This window comes from Vanellus vanellus, assembly GCF_965231255.1.
Source record: "Vanellus vanellus genome assembly, chromosome: 1".
NCBI lineage: Eukaryota > Metazoa > Chordata > Aves > Charadriiformes > Charadriidae > Vanellus > Vanellus vanellus.
The window spans coordinates 94344110-94361449 of NC_138905.1; the positions used below are offsets into that span (position 1 = coordinate 94344110).

Below are 17340 nucleotides of genomic sequence, written 5' to 3' on the forward strand. Positions count from 1 at the left end.
TTTACTTTTTCAGGTACTTCAGCAGGAACATCTGTGTTTTTGAATTCTTCAAAAAGTCTTATCACCTAGTAACCGGTATCCTTAAAACACTGAGCTAAATAACCCTTGCCATGAAATACCTCTACAAAACCAGGGATGTGAGCAAGGACAGGTGTTTCTCGTGTGGCCTCTCTATATTTGCACTTTGGCAATTGCTGCTTCTGGGTACTAAGCATTGGAATCTTCCTGAGAAACCAGGTCTTTTGAAGCTACTTTTCTGTGATAGGACTCCTTACAGCTACCACGTCTTTTAACCACAAAGACACAAGAAGTTCAAATGTTGTGCAGTATCTTTGTTGCTTTCCTTGTGAATTCTCTCCCCCCCCCCCCCCCCTTTTTCTCATAGGAATTGTTTTTCATTTTATTTGGCTGGAGTGCAAAAGAGTGACATTTCTTTAGCTAAAAGAACAATGAAGAAATGTATGCATTGAGTTTGGAACAATCTAGTTGCTTTTTGGTAGGAAGGCTTATTTCTTTCCCTGCTTACTGACAGAGGAGCCTCTTCTCTGCATGGTTTATCTTTGTCTGGCAAAGTGTAAGTTATACTCTCAGTGGCCCTGAGAATTCTCTCCAGTCTTATCCTCGTGAACTGGTTGACTAATCTCCTACACCCTCTTGGCTGGATCTCTAAGGTCTGGCAAGGTCTAAGCATTACAGAAACAACACTTCAGTTTCAGGGAATTTGTTGGATCATTTTAATCTCATGCTTGGGCTCCAGTACTTTATTGTAGTGCTGATGTTACCAGATACCCAGTGGTTAACCTAACTCAGTAGGGCAAGCCAATACAGAGGGAATAGTTTGTGTAAATTCCACATTTATACAGATGAAGAATTCCAGTTACTTCAGGTGGCTGGTGTATAGGATTGTTTTCTTTTATAAAGATCAGAGAAGTTTCTGCCAAATATGTTAATGTTAGATCACATTTGATTTTTATTTAATGTGAAAAGAGTAAATTAATACAGTGTCTCTTTATCACAGAATCACAGAATGATTGAAGTTGAAAGACACTTCTGATAGTAATCTAGTTCAAACCCTCTGCCCATCTAGACCAGGTTGACCAGGACCGTGTCCAGGTGTCTTTTTAATGTGTCCAAGGATGGAGACCCCACAATCTCAGTGGGCAACCTGTGCCAGTGCTCAGCCATCTTCACAGTAAAAAAGTGTTTCCTGATATTCAGAGGGACCCTCCTGTGTTTCAGTTTGTGCCTATCTCCTCTTGCCAGTCACTGCGCACCACTGAAAAGAGCCTGGCTCCATCAATATACACTGATGAGATCCCTGCCTGAGCCTTCTCTTCTCCAGGCTGAGCAGTCACAGCTCTCTCAGCCTTTCCTCCTAGGAGAGATGCTTCAGTCATCTAATCATCTTAGTGGCTTCTCACTGGACTGTCTGCAGTAGCGCCATCTTTCTCTTGTACTGGGGAGCCCAGAACTGGACACAGCACTCCGGATGCGACCTCACCACTGCTGAGGAGGGATCACCTCTCTTGACCTGTGGCAACACTCCCTAATGCAGCCCAGGATAATGTTAGCCCTTTTTGCCACAAGAGCACACTGCTGGCTGAAGGTCCACTTGGTGTCCACCAAGCCCCCCAGGTTCTTTTCTACAAAATTGCTCTCCGTATGTGCAGCCCCCAGCATGTACCGGTGCATGGGGTTGTTCCTCCCCAGATGCAGGACTTTGCACTTCCACTTGTTGAACTTCATGAGGTTACCGTCAGTCCGTCTCTCCAGCCTGCCCCTCTGGAGGGCAGCACAACCCTCTGGTGTATCAGCCACTCCGCCCAACTTGTCATTATCAGCAGACTTGCTGAGGATACACTTTGCCCCATCATCCAGATAATTAGTCATGTTGAAAGAATTATTATCACTGAGTTATTAATATAGAATTATTACTGAGGTCTGCCTACAGGACAAGCAAGATGCAAACAAGTTCTTACAAATAGATTTTGCTGCACTTGGCTGTTTAATTCCCATCTCTGACATCTGATAAAAGTGTCACTTTTTAGATTAATGGATCTTCATCTTGAATTGGAGAAAGAATATTAAGCTGATGCCAAAGTTTTCTGAGTTGACTTTGTGACTCTGGATTGCTTGAAGGCCTGGAGAGAATTTGTTTTGGAAATTCAGTGGCTTCTTTGAAATCCAAAAGCATCTGACAGAATGTTACTTTCTTGCTTTTGATATTGCTATCTGCTGTACTTCAAAAATTCAGAACTTTGTTCCACTTTTAATTACCTGCGGTAGCTGTGATTTCAGCTTCACCACCATGTATAAAAGACAAGAAGCTCATCTGCCTTCCAGAACCTACATTTATGGAGGACTGCTTCAGTATCTTTGAGGTTATGCGAGATAACAGTTTTGTTTCAATGACTATGATTTCTGTATTTCAATGATCTGGATTTCTGTACAGCTGTGCATTTGGTAGTGTGTACAGTAAACATCCTCTCAGGTGTGTTTCTTTTGTCTTGGGGAAATGTCTTTACGAAATACTAAAAAAAATCTAATTTCCTTTTTGTTAGTGTATTATTTGTACTAAATGCCTGAAAAGACGGCCATATATATCAAAGCCTAGATACTCTCTGCATTTAACGAGAGACAGCCCAAATGACTAATCCTGTAAAACCAACAGCTTATTTTCACAGCCTCTGTCTGCTTTCTGCACTGCTTCAACATCTTATGTCAAGAAACTCACAATCAAGTCAGAAACTGAGAGAATGGGGAAGCCTTGTTTCCCTTCTTATACCTTTGCTATTTTCTGTGAAGGAGAGGAAAAGAGGTGGTTCCAAAGGTTTTAAAACCACAGACTGAAATAGAGCTGTTTAACAATGCTAATGTCTGGAGATGGTACAGAAAAGAAAGCTAGTATGGAAAGAAGGAAAATCAGTATGACAAGCCTGGTAACCATTATTTGCGTTCGGGAAGACTACATACTATGTAAGTGTTCCTGGAGAATACTACTAAAATTGCTTTTCCTTTGCAGATCCATAAGAGGAAGGTGAATATGAACAAAGAGATCATGTCTTTGCGGGATCTCAAGGTTTCCATTATTGATGAAATCAAGTGTTTAGTGCAAGAATTGAAATCCATACAAGCAAGCTTGGATTTATCAGAACGCCTCCCTCTTCCCCTGATCCCTCAGTTACACCCAGATGAGGTTCCTGAAAAAAAATTTCAGTATGACAGTGATATCCTCCTGAAGTTCAAAGAAGAGCAGGAGGCCAAGGCAAAGCTCCAGGAACAATTGGAAGGGTCTCCCTCATCTCATGCATTTAGGCATGGGTTTCTTAGAGCTCCTTCCATTAAAGAGATTGACCCCATGGCCCAGGCTGAAGGTCCATGCCTGATGAAAATAGCATCATCTATGGTCACAGAGCAGCGAAAGGTTTTTGAGATTGAGAAGGGAGAGCCAACAGAAATGGAACTGGAAATTTTAAAAAGGGAGAAGATAAAGAATCTATACTTGCAGGAGACCTTGATTAAAAAGGTAGGAGATCAAGTTATTTTTGTCAGATTGAACAATCTCACTGCATCAGAAATAAAACCAAAACATCTTGTGTCTCAGGTTTGCAGCCAGTCTTGCCTTTCCGAAGTTCAGGAAAATGCTATCTGGTGCAAATTTACAGCATAAACCAGTATAAGTCCCTAACTGTGACTGTGTGCTGACTATTATCAATTGAAAAACAGATCTTAGATTTCTTATTGATTGTTATATGAAACGATGAGCTTAGTGGACAAAAAAGACAAGTAAAATGTTAGAAAGTACTTGAAAAGTGATGAAAAAGAAAAAAAGAGCATCACTACAACTTTGTAGATTCATGATGTTCTCAGCTCTTAAATAACTGTAGTCCTGACCCTTTGGTCTCAAAAAATGATTTATATAATTAGAAAAGGTACAAAAGAGAGTAACCAAAATGCTTAGTCATGGAAAACCTTCTTTAAAAGACATATCTAAATGGATAAAGCATCTTTGGCCTGGAAAAGGGGCAGCTGAAAGGGTTGTAGGAGAGGTGATAAAATTATGAATAGTATAGAAAAGGAGAATGGGAATCATCTCTTAAAAGAAGGAGAGATATCAAATTAAATGGTCATGTAGAAAGCTTCAAATATGCAAATGGAAATAGTTTTCCTGTCCAACAATAACTAAGCTTTGGAACTCAGCATTAGGATGTAGGGGAAGCTACAATGTGATAAAGTCTGGAAGAAAAATCCATTCAAAGCTGTTCAGCACAAACATACTGCTTCAAGCTCATGATGTTCCTAGGTCAGAGTTTAGGACAGTACAGAGAGGAGCCTGCCAGAGGTGTTCACTTGTTTGCTCATTTTTTTACTGTCTTTTCTCTAACTTCTGCTATGGGCCATTGACTCTTTGGTCTACCCCAACATAGGCAGCCTTGTGTTCATGTGTGTGAAGGTTTTGAGGAATATCCAAATGCTGCTGTGACCATTTATATATATATAAGTTAATGTTGGCAGTTGCTAGTACTGATTTAACTGTAAATGTCTAAGGGAAGAGCTGGCAGGTATTCTGAAAGAATTGTGTCAAGGCAGAAGACATATTTATTGCTACATCTGGTATGGTTACATGAACTACTTCAGGCTATGGTAAAACATTCTCTAAAGAGGATCCAGAATGTTTTTCTCTGAAGAGAATGTTTTTGCCTCTGTCTTCACTGGTAACCTCTCTTCCCACACCACTCAAGTGGATGGACTACAAGACAGAGAACTGGGGAGCAAAGTCCCTCCCACTGTAAGAGAAGACCAAGTTTGTGACCACCTGAGGAACCTGAACACACAGCAGTCCATGGGACCTGACAAGATGCATCCCAAAGTCCTGAAGGAATTGGCTGATGTAGTTTGCCAAGCCACTCTCCGTGGTATTTGAAAAATCATGGCAGTCAGCTGAAGTCCCCAGTGACTGGAAAAAAGGAAACATTGCACCCATTTTAAAAAAGAGTAGTAAGGAGGACCCTGGGAACTACTGACCTGTCAGCCTCACTACTGTGCCTGGGAAGATTATGGAGCAGATCCTCCTAGAAGCTATGCTAAGGCACATAGAGGACAGGGAGGTGATTTGAGACAGTCAGCATGGCTTCACCAAGGGCAAGTCCTGCCTGACCAACCTAGTGGCCTTCTATGATGGAGTAACTACATCAGTGAACAAGGAAAGAGCTACAGATGTTGTCTATCTGGACTTCTATAAGGCCTTTGACATGGTAACCCCACAGCATCTGTCTCTAAATTGGATAGGTATGGATTTGATGTGTGGACTGTTCAGTGGATGAGGAATTGGTTGGATGGTCACATCCAGAGGGTAGCGGTCAATGGCTCAATGCCCAGATGGAGATTGGTGACAAGTGGTGTCCCTCAGGGCTCCATATTGGGACCAGTATTGTTTAATATCTTCATTAATGATATAGACAGTGGGATTGAGTGCACCCTCAGCAAGTTTGCATACAAAACCAAGCTGGGTGGTGCAGTCGACATGCCTGAGGCACAGGATGCCATCCAGAGGGACCTGGACAAGCTCGAGAAGTGGACCCGTGTGAACTTCATGAGGTTCAACAAGGCCAAGTGCAGGGTCCTGCACCTGGGTCAGGGCAACCCTCAGTATCAATACAGGCTGGGGGATGAAGGGATTGAGAGCAGCCTTGCTGAGAAGGACTTGGGGGTACTGATGGATGAAAAGCTGGACATGAGCTGGCAATCACAGACTCACAGAATGGTCAGGGTTGGAAGGGACCTCTGGAGATCATCTAGTCCAACCCCCCTGCCAGAGCAGGATCGCTTACAGCACGTTGCACAGGATGGCATCCAGGTGGGTTTTGAATGTCTCCAGAGTGGGAGACTCCACAACCTCTCTGGGCAGCCTGTTCCAGTGCTTTGCCACTGTCGTGGTTTAGGTGACAGTTTAGGTGTCGTGGTTTAGGTGACAGTTTCTGCGCCATGTGGATTCGATGGCCTGGCACATTAGAGCCTTTGAGCAAATTAAACTAGAGATTGTGCATGCAGTAGCCCTTGGACCAATCCAAATCCACTACTGGGGACCTGGGGGACCCCAGATGGGACCGACAGATGCTCCCCTCTACCCCTCTACAAAGAGAGAGGCAGAGGAGGGAAAAAGAGACTTATGAGTTTAGAAGAAACTAAACTACTTTAATGAAATATTAATAATAAAAAGAAATAATGAAATATATACAAAACCGTATCAAGCTCCCAGGATGACAATCACGACACTGGCTGGCACTGGGGCAGTCCCAGGCTGGACTCAGTGACGGACGGGAACTGGATTCCGGATCTGGATTCAGGATCAGGATCACAGGCAGATGAACAGAGTCCTCCTCAGATGTTGGCCATTGAAGGAAGAGAGAGCTGACCCTTTGATCCCTCAGTTTTATACTGAGCATGAGGCAGATGGGATGGAATACCCTGTTGGTCAGTTTTGGGTCACTTGTCGTGTCCACTCCTCCCCGCAGGTGAGACCCCACTATGCTTTTCCGCTTCCAACCCTCCAATGGGGCAAATAACAAAGTTGGTTGGCCTTGGGTGTTATAGCAATAAGTATAAGCAAGAGCCTCTTTACATACTATGCCTGGGCATCAGCTATAAACATAGGTCTTATCACTCTGAGAGAGTGAACATTTTCTGCACAATATGCTGTTAATTTCAGTAGTTAGAGAGGCCTAGCTAAGAAGCGAAGTTACCGAAGAAAATTGGTTCTGTTTTACCTCAAACCAGGACAGCCACCCTCAAAGAAGTTCCTCCTCATGTTAAGATGGAACTTCCTATGTTCAAGTTTGTGTCCGTTACCTCTTGTCCTGTCACTGGGCACCACTGAAAAAAGACTGTTCCCATCCCCCTGGCACCCTCCCTTTAAGTATTTATAAGCATTAATAAGATCCCCCCTCAGTCTTTTTTTTCTCTAGACTAAAGAGACCCAAGTCCCTCAGCCTTTCCTCATAAGAAAGATGTTCCAATCCTCTAATCATGTTTGTAGCCCTTTGCTGGACCCTCTCCATCAGTTCCCTGTCCTTCTTGAACTGGGGAGCCCAGAACTGGACACAATACTCCAGACGCAGCCTCACCAGGGCAGAGTAGAGGGGAAGGATGACCTCCCTCAACCTACTGGCCACACTCTTCTTGATGCACCCCAGGATGCCATTGGCCTTCTTGGCCACCAGGGCACATTGCTGGCTCATGGTCATCCTGTTGTTCACCAGGACTCCCAGGTCCCTTTCCACAGAGCTGCTCTCCAGGAGGTCAGCCCCCAACCTGTACTGATGCATGGGGTTATTCCTCCTCAGACGCAGTACCCTACACTTGCCCTTGTGGAATTTCATAAGGTTCCTCTCAGCCCAATTCTCCAGCCTGTCCCAATGTGTCCAACGTGTGCTTACAGTCCAGAAGGCCAACCGTATCCTGGGCTGTATCAAAAGAAGTGTGGCCAGCAGGTTGAGGGAGGCGATTCTGCCCCTGTATGCTGCTCTCATGAGACCCCATCTGGAGTACCGCGTCCAGCTCTGGGGCCACCAAAGTAAGAAGGACATGGACCTGTTGGAGCAGGTCCAGAGGAGGGCCATGAAGGTGCACAGAGGGATGGAACACCTCTCCTATGAGGCTGAGAGAGTTGGGGTTATTCAGCCTGGAGAAAAGAAGGCTTCAGGGAGACCTTATAGTGTCCTTTCTGTACTTACAGGGGGCTTATAAGAAAGATGGGGACAGACTTTTTAGCAGGGCCTGTTGCAATAGGACAGGGGACAATGGTTTTAAAATAAAAGAGGGTAGATTTAGACTAGATACAGGGAAGAAATTTTCACTCTGAAGGTGGTGGAACACTGGAACAGGTTGCACAGAGAGGTGGCAGATGCCCCATTGGTGGAAACATTCAAGGTCAGGTTGGATGGGGCTCTGAGCAACCTGATCTAGTTGAAGATGTTGCTGCTCATTGCAGGGGGGTTGGACTAAATGACCTTTAAAGGTCCCTTCCAACTCTATTCTATGATTCTATAAGAGTAAAATGCTTCTGGGATGGAGTCGGATGCAGTGAAACATTCCTGTGAAGCCCTCGTGATTCTTTCACTATTGCACTGAGGATGAAAACACGTTTGGGGTTGACTTTGTCTTTCCAAGCGCTTCGGTAATCCATAGTAAATAGCATGGGTGAGTTGTTGATTTGGCAGTGAGAATTTTTCCCTTCTTCTCCTTTCTCTAGCTTTACATGTTTAGCTCCACTCCTAATACTTTCCCTGTTCCTCATTTGACTTTCTCATATTCCCCAGATCAATGCACTGGTGATCAACTTTGATGCTGAACTTCGCTTTCTGCGGCACAAGAAACTGAAGCTGGATGTGCATATGAAAAGTGCAGACCTGCGCTACATCACGTGGTATGAAGAGCTGCTTGTCCTGAAGAACCTTGAGAAACATGAGAACCTTCTCCAGGGGCGTGTTAGCACCCTCATCAGTGAACAGGAGGCCATGCAAGTAAGTAGGCCACGTGTCTCTGGATTTAACAGTACCACTAATGCATGGCTTGAAACAAAAGCAAGCCGTAAAGTAAATGGTGGCATCTCTTTGCTTCATTTTAGAACTGATCCAGTGTCTAGTGCTAAATTTTGAAAAACAAGAAACTCTTGATGCTCAACCTAGGATGGTCACTCTTAACTTCCAATAGTTAACCTTTTCATAATCTTAAGAGTTGTATTTTAATAGGTACTTCAGGATGTAAAATAAGTGACAAATCATATACTTCAATTTACAAACATACTTCTAGGTTTTGCTTGATTGAAGCAGGCGTTTAAAGAGAGAAAGACAAGTTTTGCATTTCCACATCTTCACAGATACATCCTATATATGTACACATGGGTTGTACCTTTTAACTGAAGTAGTTTTTTTGTTTGTTTAGTCAAAATTGAACAGCTACCTTGCACAGATGGAGGATAGAAAGTGTGAGATTGTAAAGCTTCAGAAATGTGAGAAAGCTCTTTATGCCAACTTCCAAGCATCCCTTGGAGAAGACAATGAGTTTGCCCATTTTCTGACCAAGGTTCTGAAGAAGAAAATCAAGTGCATGGAAAAAAAAGAAGTCAGAAGAGAAGCAGGTTGGGGAGATACTGTTCTTTTTGTCTTATGGATTTTTTACGCATACTTCCATGTGGTCAACTAAATGTGTCTCCATCTAGCTGGAGCCCTGGGTACATGCAACAGTGAACTAGTTCAAAAAAACATAAATCAGACCTACATAGCTTTGTTTATATACCGACCCATGTTCTGTGCCAGCCATCTTGAATGATAACAATGATGTAATTCAGTCTGTAACATGACTACATTTGGTCTGATAACAGCTCCTGCAATTTACTTCCTGTAAGTCAATACTGAGGACTGATAATTGGTATGAAGAAGAGGCAAAGATTTAAATAGGTACTTCCTATCCTGTACCAATGGGAGCTGTGGATAAGTGATTAGTCTGCCACATTCGTGACATTCTCCTTTAATCTGTCCGTTGACTAATGAGAGATCATAGACCTAATCTGCAATCATCTATTAGTCTAAACATATTATGAAAGGATTTAATTTATCTTAGTGACTTGGTTTTAAACTGCTAAGGCTAGGCAGACTTACTGAGCTAAAATACTTGCGCGCTCTCTCTGACTTGGCTTTTGATTTCAAGTGGGACATGACTAGCAAAAAGCACAGGCAATAGTGATGCTTTTGTGCCAGTCTTTTGCCTCCATATTTTGCTTGGTTGATGGATCTCGGTAGTAGAATCGTAAACCCACAAAGTTTAAATTCCTAGCACATATAACGAGTGGAAACATTATTGAAGGAAGTCCTCAAAATGTGCCTGTGTCTGTGCTTTTGGCACTTCTAGGTGATCTTTCTCCCTTGTTGTTTTTTTCTTTCTGTGAAATTATCAGATCAATACAATAGGCACAAGGTGCCTGGATTCACATATTACCAGGATGATCTTTCATGCATTATTTGGATTGTGTTCACCAGCACACTGGCATAATACACAGGTAGTGGGTCTGGGGGTGTTCTGCAAGCCAGCAGTACTGTCCTTTTCTTCCAGATGAAGAAGATGAGAATGAAGAGGAGAATGATGAAGAGTCCAGCTCAGGGATTAATGAAGAAAATACTGGATCTGAAGATGAAGACTTTGATGACACTGTTTGCCCAAAGAGTACCTAATTCATTATTTCCTTGAGTTGACTACTTGTTTAGCTTTAGGGGCAATATTGTGTGTTTAAAAAGAAAACACATTTTTCATTATTCACTGCATATTAATGCCATTAAGGGCCAGATGTGTTTACCCCTCCTGACTGCAGCATTTTTCCCCAGGAAATCTCAGTGAAAAGAATTTAAACCACTAATAGTATAGAGTACACTAATTAAATAGTTTGGAAAAATAAAACTTAGCTAAGCACTAAGAATTAATTATTTTATGTAAGGAACCATTCACCATTTCACAGCTATTTTCTTGAGAGAAAAGGCTCCTCTCAGGAGTGGAACTGGAGCGAGGCTGTAGCTGCTCTCTGGAAACCCGCTGCCTGGCCCCTAGCTGGATCCCTGTTCGGGAAAGTTCTGCGGGGACCATACCATGCTGTTAAATTAAGCTCTTTGTTACCACCTCGCGGATTTATGCAGCAATTGCCTGTTGCTAGGCTGCTCTCTTAAGAGTAGCTGAAAAGTTAGGAGCTTTACTTTGCAAAATCTTGTTCATTCCTTCCTTCAACAAAGGCAAGCACCCCCCCCCCCTCCCCCTTTGTAGGAGTCTAACTAGTGTAGGGTGTTGTTTTTTAAAAAAAATCTGTTGATGGTATGTCAATGCTATGTAACAACACTCCTTTATTTTCAGTTAGAACTTACCAACAAATTACCCTATCATACTTTTTTTAAATTGGATTTTAACATCATTTCCACAAATTGAATTTTCTATTAACTCCTCATTCATCTCCTTTTTCAATGAAATGGGAAGAATTGAAGATTTTTACTTTTTATTAAAAAAGTCCAAATTACTAATTTCGTAGGGAAATTACATGTTGCATTAGCCTGTTCATATTTGTCTTTGTGTCATTTGCTTTGCCTTTATTGGACTATTTTTTTTTTTTATTATGCCCTCTGATCTGGGCATAATTATGCACTTGATTAGTATGACTGAAATCACTGTATTAGATAGAAAATCACAGATCTTCCTTACTGTGAAACAAATTAAACGGGTCCTGTGAGCCACAGCTTTGTTTAAAAATAGAGCTATAGATGATTCCTACAGCAAATTCATCATTTATAGTGAAGGGTGCTATGGATAAACAACTACATGTTCACATAACTGAAGATTATACTGTAACATGTGTGAATTACTGGGACTGCATTACTTACAAAAGCTAACTTTTGAGCACTGGGCATTGATGCATTTAGTCTTACTTCTGGCAACAAGTTGTCTTGACTGAATGTAAAGAAAATGATCCATCCAAGATATTCACTCCCTCATGGAGGAACATGGCCCATGTGGTTTATGTTTGAGAAAGCTGTAGGGAACAAAGAGCATGGTCTTACTACGGTGAATACTGGGCAGTGTGCACAGTAGGATAAGCTACTAGATCAAGCCGGTAGCTGTAGTACAGTCATAATGAAACTAAGTTATTCTTTGACTCATTCCTGCTCAGACTGCAATGAGGCACTCTTCCAAAACACCATCCAGCTCCGGCAGAAGCGGTTAGACATTGAGAAAGCTTTAACAGAGGAGAAGAAAGTTGCCGCTAACCTCAGAAAGAAACATGATGCCTTGGCCAAAAAGGTATTGAAGTGTTCTCTTCTCAGCAAGCATTGTCTGGCTCCATTACAGTGAAAATGTTGTGCTAGTGATTTTGACTAAGATTTAAAAACAAAATCCTGAGCCTTTGAGAGGCCTCCGTTTTGGTAGAAATCACAGATATCTCGATATCTGTGGTAGCACAGAGGCAGGAGGCAGCTCAACATGGTTCACCTGTCCTCCTGAAAAGGGTAAATCAAGGTGGTCCAACCTTAGCTGCTATGAGGCTGGATCCAGGTTTTAGGTCCAGTTCCTTCTCAGCTGTCTAACCAACATGCAACAGCAGAAACGGGATTCTCAGGTTCAGGTGAAACACCTGGCGTAGCCTTGCCTGTCCTCTGTGCATGTGTGTGGGGATAGAGAGATTAAAGAATACTTATCCTAACACAAATGCAGGTTAAAATAAATGCATAAAAATGCTATTCCTCCATCTGTTTATTTTGCTTTTAGTTATTTTCTTTTGCTCTTTGTCATAGTAATCGCTGAATAAACTCTTGGTGCAAGTTTTCCTTTTAGCTTTTTTTGAGCTCCTGCATTCATCAAAACATTTGATTTATATTAATTCAAAAATATCTTAATTTGAAGGGTTATTCGGGATAGAGAGAGAGTTCTGCCAAAATAACATTACGCAAGTCTTGCTTTTATTGTGTCTCAAAAATGTTCCATCAAATATGCTTAACTTACAGCATTTTTTGTTTAGTTTTTAAAGACTTTCCTAAGTGCCAGCTGCCACATAGTCACCCTGGGGTCTGACATTTGAGTCTGAATTGTTTCTTTCTCATGCAGAATCAATAAGCATTTCCAGGCAAAACACAATAAAAAATATCTTGCAGGCTCGGTAGATCTAGAAGTGTTTTAGACGCTAAACAAAACAGCTGTCTCTTGATACATACAGGGCTTCTCTACTAAGGAGACATTTATGAGTGTACATGTGTACAGAGGCATTCAGGGTAGAATCTTGCTTGAATATGTATACCTATGAAATTCATCTGTCATAATATGTTAAAAGAAAAAGCATTTTTTTCTATACTTCTTTCCCTTTGGATCAGAACTCTAACATAGAACCGTACTGCCTTATGTATTCGAGTAGTACAGGATTTTTGTTTGTCCACAATTTGTCTTTCTGCAGGCAAAATTAGTGGAAATCAGTCTGAACACTGCAGAGAGGGAACTGGAGACCTTTCAATGGGAAAAGCAGCAGAGACTGAATGAGCTATATGTAGTTGTGCCTTTGAAACTCCATCAGGTAATTCAAGATGTTGTGCACCTGCAGGTGCAGAATGGCCTATGTACATCTGAACAATGGTGTTACTGTTCTTTGGGGCCCTTAGTTCCTGATTCAGCATAGTCTTCTGGGAGTGAAATGCCATTAATTGAATTTCATGCTGCTAGTTCCTCAAGATTTTTTCTTTCCTTCTCCTATACTGACAGAAATGTGTTAAGGACAGGCAGGTTGGCCCATTGCTGAAATGTGCACAGTCTTCAAGTGTTTTATAGGCTTGGCATGGGATTTTCCTTCAGGTCCATGCATACTGATATTCTCCTGGAAAAAAAAAAATCACCAAAAAACAAAACGAAAAAGCCCCCAAACTATTGAAACTAATGGGAGTTTTGCCCAATTCAATAATGTTGGATTGGATGCAATGCATTCATCTACACAGCTGTTAGCACAGGGATGATAAGTAGAAAATAAAGAGGAAAACTCAAGACAATACTGTTATTTCCTTTGGGCTGAATCTTGTCCTCAGAGAGAGAAGATAGGCCTCTGCCTGTTCTCACTTATATGCCTCTGAGGCAAGCTCAGCTCTCTCCATTTGTTCTATCTTCCTTCATTAAAAGGTTGGTAATAAAGACAGAAGAGTCTAAGGCCAGACTATGGCGATCCTGCAACTCCCAGATCATTCCCTTACTCCCCCTTTGTTCCAGGTGCTATAGAAGGGTAGACAGCTTTATATGTAGGCAGTCATTACAGCTCTGAGTAGTCTTTGAGCTTTGCTGAGTGGTAGTGATTCCCTGGTCCAAAATGTAAGAGTTGTGCCCATGCTTACTATTACCTCACTCATTAGTTCTCTAACAATCACACATTTGTTATCTAGAGAGATCGCCAGCACCCTTAATAAGAAAAGTCAGCCTTGCTCATGGCTGTTTCTCACAGGTGGAGTATTTGGTTAATGGAGAGATGCCCAGTGACTTCTCCCAGGCTTTGGTATTTACCAACCACTCCTTAGAGTATCTGCAGAAGAGAATTGTGGACCTACGTAATGAGAAAATAATGCAAAGAGAGATCTATAAAAAGGCCCAGGAGCAACATAAGCAGCTTGTCCAGGACAAAAAGGAGATGGAGATAAATATTCGACGTGAGTAACAGACTCTGAACAACACAGCATACTAATGCTCATTCTGTCCCTCTCACTGGGTGTGGGTAACTCGCCAGATGTCTGTCTTTACACTCACACAGATGTCACAGCTGGTTACTGCAGAAAATAAAACAGAAAAAGCAGATCAAGTGGACTGTTTTGATGAAGTACTGGTAGTTCTCCAGCGCTGCAGAGTCATTAATTAGGCTGTGTGAAATAATTTGGGAACTTAGTATATGGAGAGTTGACTGAGATGAGACACTGGAAGTCAGGACACACGATTGCTATTTCTGGCTGTAAACCAGAACTGCTAGGAAAAAAATACTTTCCCCAAAGCTACATAAGCTTTTTTGGCAATTTCTTCCTCTGTGTAACATAAGAAGAATGAAACAAGCCCTATTCGAAACATTTACTTTCCCAAGCACCAAACCCAAAGATATGTCTAGCACCATCAAACCTGTGGAGGCCCTATAAAGCCTTTGGTGTAGGAGTGGCTTACTAGGACTGGTGTAGAGTGTGGCTTAGAGACCACCCAGACATGATCATGGGCAAGGACAACCACCAATACTCGGTTGTGAGATCTGTGTAGCTTTGTGTGAATTATTTATTACAGAGCAAATACCGAAGAGCTCAAAGAAAAAGCTGGGGGTAAGGCAGAAATTCTTATTAACCAATGAAAGACGGTGCCGTCATTTGTGCCGTGCCCCTTCTGTTAGGACTGGAAGAGAAGTGCGATCATCTGATGATGAAGAAGTTTGGCCGGCTGGTTGATTTTGAAGCAGTTCAAGCACACTCTGTTAACATACACATGGAAGAGTTGAAAGTGCAAATAATGGAGAAAGAATATGCGCACTCCCAGGAGCTCAAAGAGTGGGAGGTAAGGAGCAGGAAAAGGAGGAAGACATATGTGTTATGATGATCTCTTAACGCTTAATTTCCCTGGAGCTGAATGGTTACACTAAAATCTTTTGTGAACATGTTCATATTTGTTTCTTTTCACTTGTCATTAATAGACCATAATGTCCAACTCCCGTTTTCCGTCATCATTCCTACCTCTGCTCCAGTTGCTGCTCCTATTTTCTCATGGAGGTAGTTGATGATCTTTTTGTTTTATTTTCCTCAAATGCATCTTTCTGCTTCAGTACCTCTGTGAAGCTGTTCCGGAGTGCTTTCCTTTGGTTTTCAGCTGGCATTTGGCACCTACTGCTTCTTCCCACTGCCTTTGGTGACAAACTATTTGAGTACAGGGCAGCCCTGGCTCATGCCTGGGATGCTAGTCTGTGCAGTCTGAAAATTCATGTCTCTGTCAGGGGGGACCCTAAGGCCTAGCTGCTGGCGTGCAACCAGGCAACGTGCTTTTGCTGCCCTTACAGAAGGGCACATACGGATGTACTGTGTTCCTAATGACTTTCTCTTTCCCACATTTTTGCCTGCTTTACCTACTTAGGCATTTGCAATATTAAAAAAAAAAAAAGACGAAGACACCAGATTGTGCTGAAGGTAGTGTGGGATCAGGTGGTGTATGCAGGATCAGTCTGTTGTTTACCTCTCTTGTGTGACACGTTGTGCCTAGCACTTCTTCCCCACGTCACACTTTTTGTCCTCTCTCATCCCAGCTCAACATTTTATTTCTTTCTAGGAAAGAATCTTAGACCTGCAGCAGCAGCTAATGAAGCTGACAAAAGAAAACACCATCAAGCTGCAGCAGCTGAATGAGTTTTGCCTTGAAAAGCAGCAACTTGAAACTAAGCTGTCTTCACTAAAGAATGATCTGGTAAGCCTTTTAGCCACTTTACTACATATAGGCTTGGGACTGTTCAGAAATGAATAAGAAATCATTTGGCCCTCATCAGCTTTCTGGCTTCACATCCTGCTCTGCAGTCAGCAGTTTGGGCTAATATTGCCCAGTGGCACAGGCTGAATGCCTGCTCCAGGTCTTGTAGAAAGGGAGATGAATGAGCTGATCCTGAAGTAGGCCATACCTTAGCTTATCTGTAATTTCTTACTTAGCTGCTTTCTAATAATGAAGCAAACTCATTTCTAATTATAAACCCTCTTGCATCAAATCAAAATTATTCCTTTGTTACATGGAAACAGCCAACTGAACTAAAGTGTTTTCTTTGCTCTGTATTAGGGAATAAGGCAGCTGCCTGTAGTCTAAGTTAGTGGTCCCTCACTCTGACTTCCAAGTAGTTCTCACTGAGGAGTGGAGACGTCACAAGGCTGTCCTGCCTCTTAGAAAGCTTCGCTTTCCTGCTTGAAATAAATTTCCACCGTTTATTCTCCCATGTTTTATAGGAGCTATTTTTTTTCCTCTCCTTACAGGGAGTAGCATTTCAGGGCACCCGAACTACTGACCTCAAAGAGAGGGCCAGGCTGGAGTCACGGCTCAAGCATGTGGCTCATGATGCAGCCCTCCTAAGAGAAGAAATCAATATTCTAAGCAGAAAAGATGGGTTCTTAAGAGAAGAACTTGCTCTCCTTAGAAGAAAAGATGGGTGCCTCTTTCTACAACCTTCATCACCACAGGACTCTGAGACAACAACTGAATCATTCCCTGTTCTTACACCAGAAATGGTAACTAACATTCCAAGTCTCCCTTAAAAATGGACGTGGTTAACTGTGGCAGTAGTCACACCTGGAAATGTGAAATTAATTGCTTTGGCTATACAGGGGTTTAGTCGTAAAAGGTTGCATTTGTTTCCCTTATCAAAATATGACTGTAGTGACAGATACGGAATACAAAAGTGCAAATACAAGTAAATGTTGTTATCGGTTCACTGCAGAGATTTGCACTGGACAGATGTCCTCTGTGTGTGCATATGTGTGTGTCTGTTCTTCAAACGAGTGCCCTTCACATGGGCAAATATAGCTTTGGTACTTGTGGTCTCAAAAATAGTAAAAGAGGTCTGCCTTAAGGGTGCATTCTGTTATTTGCTGAACATCCTAGCAGCAATGGCACTTCTCTGCTAACTGAGCTAGTCAGAGTCAAGGGAAGTGCCATTTGTTTGGAGAAAACAAAAGGACCTTTCTCCTCAGAGCGTACAGTGCTCAGGTGGGTATGGAGCCAATCAAGTATTGTCCCACTTGCCTCTGCTCTGTAGCAGTGGAAAACTGCACGCTGATGCCGGAT

At 42.3% G+C, this 17340-nt stretch overlaps 1 protein-coding gene across 1 annotated transcript in view; it reads left to right on the top strand.

Annotated features, from left to right (window-relative positions):
• CFAP44 (cilia and flagella associated protein 44) overlaps positions 1 to 16811 on the top strand; it is a gene marked incomplete at both ends in the record, with an annotated part of 49263 nt that extends 32452 nt beyond the window's left edge. Inside the window, 10 exons of the mRNA XM_082486462.1 lie at positions 3023 to 3526; positions 8319 to 8522; positions 8944 to 9139; positions 10111 to 10221; positions 11705 to 11835; positions 12980 to 13096; positions 14006 to 14207; positions 14924 to 15084; positions 15847 to 15981; positions 16533 to 16811. Of these exons, the coding sequence (XP_082342588.1) occupies positions 3023 to 3526; positions 8319 to 8522; positions 8944 to 9139; positions 10111 to 10221; positions 11705 to 11835; positions 12980 to 13096; positions 14006 to 14207; positions 14924 to 15084; positions 15847 to 15981; positions 16533 to 16811 (2040 nt within the window). The remainder of the gene's footprint in view (positions 1 to 3022; positions 3527 to 8318; positions 8523 to 8943; positions 9140 to 10110; positions 10222 to 11704; positions 11836 to 12979; positions 13097 to 14005; positions 14208 to 14923; positions 15085 to 15846; positions 15982 to 16532) is intronic.
• Positions 16812 to 17340: the final 529 nt, after the last annotated feature.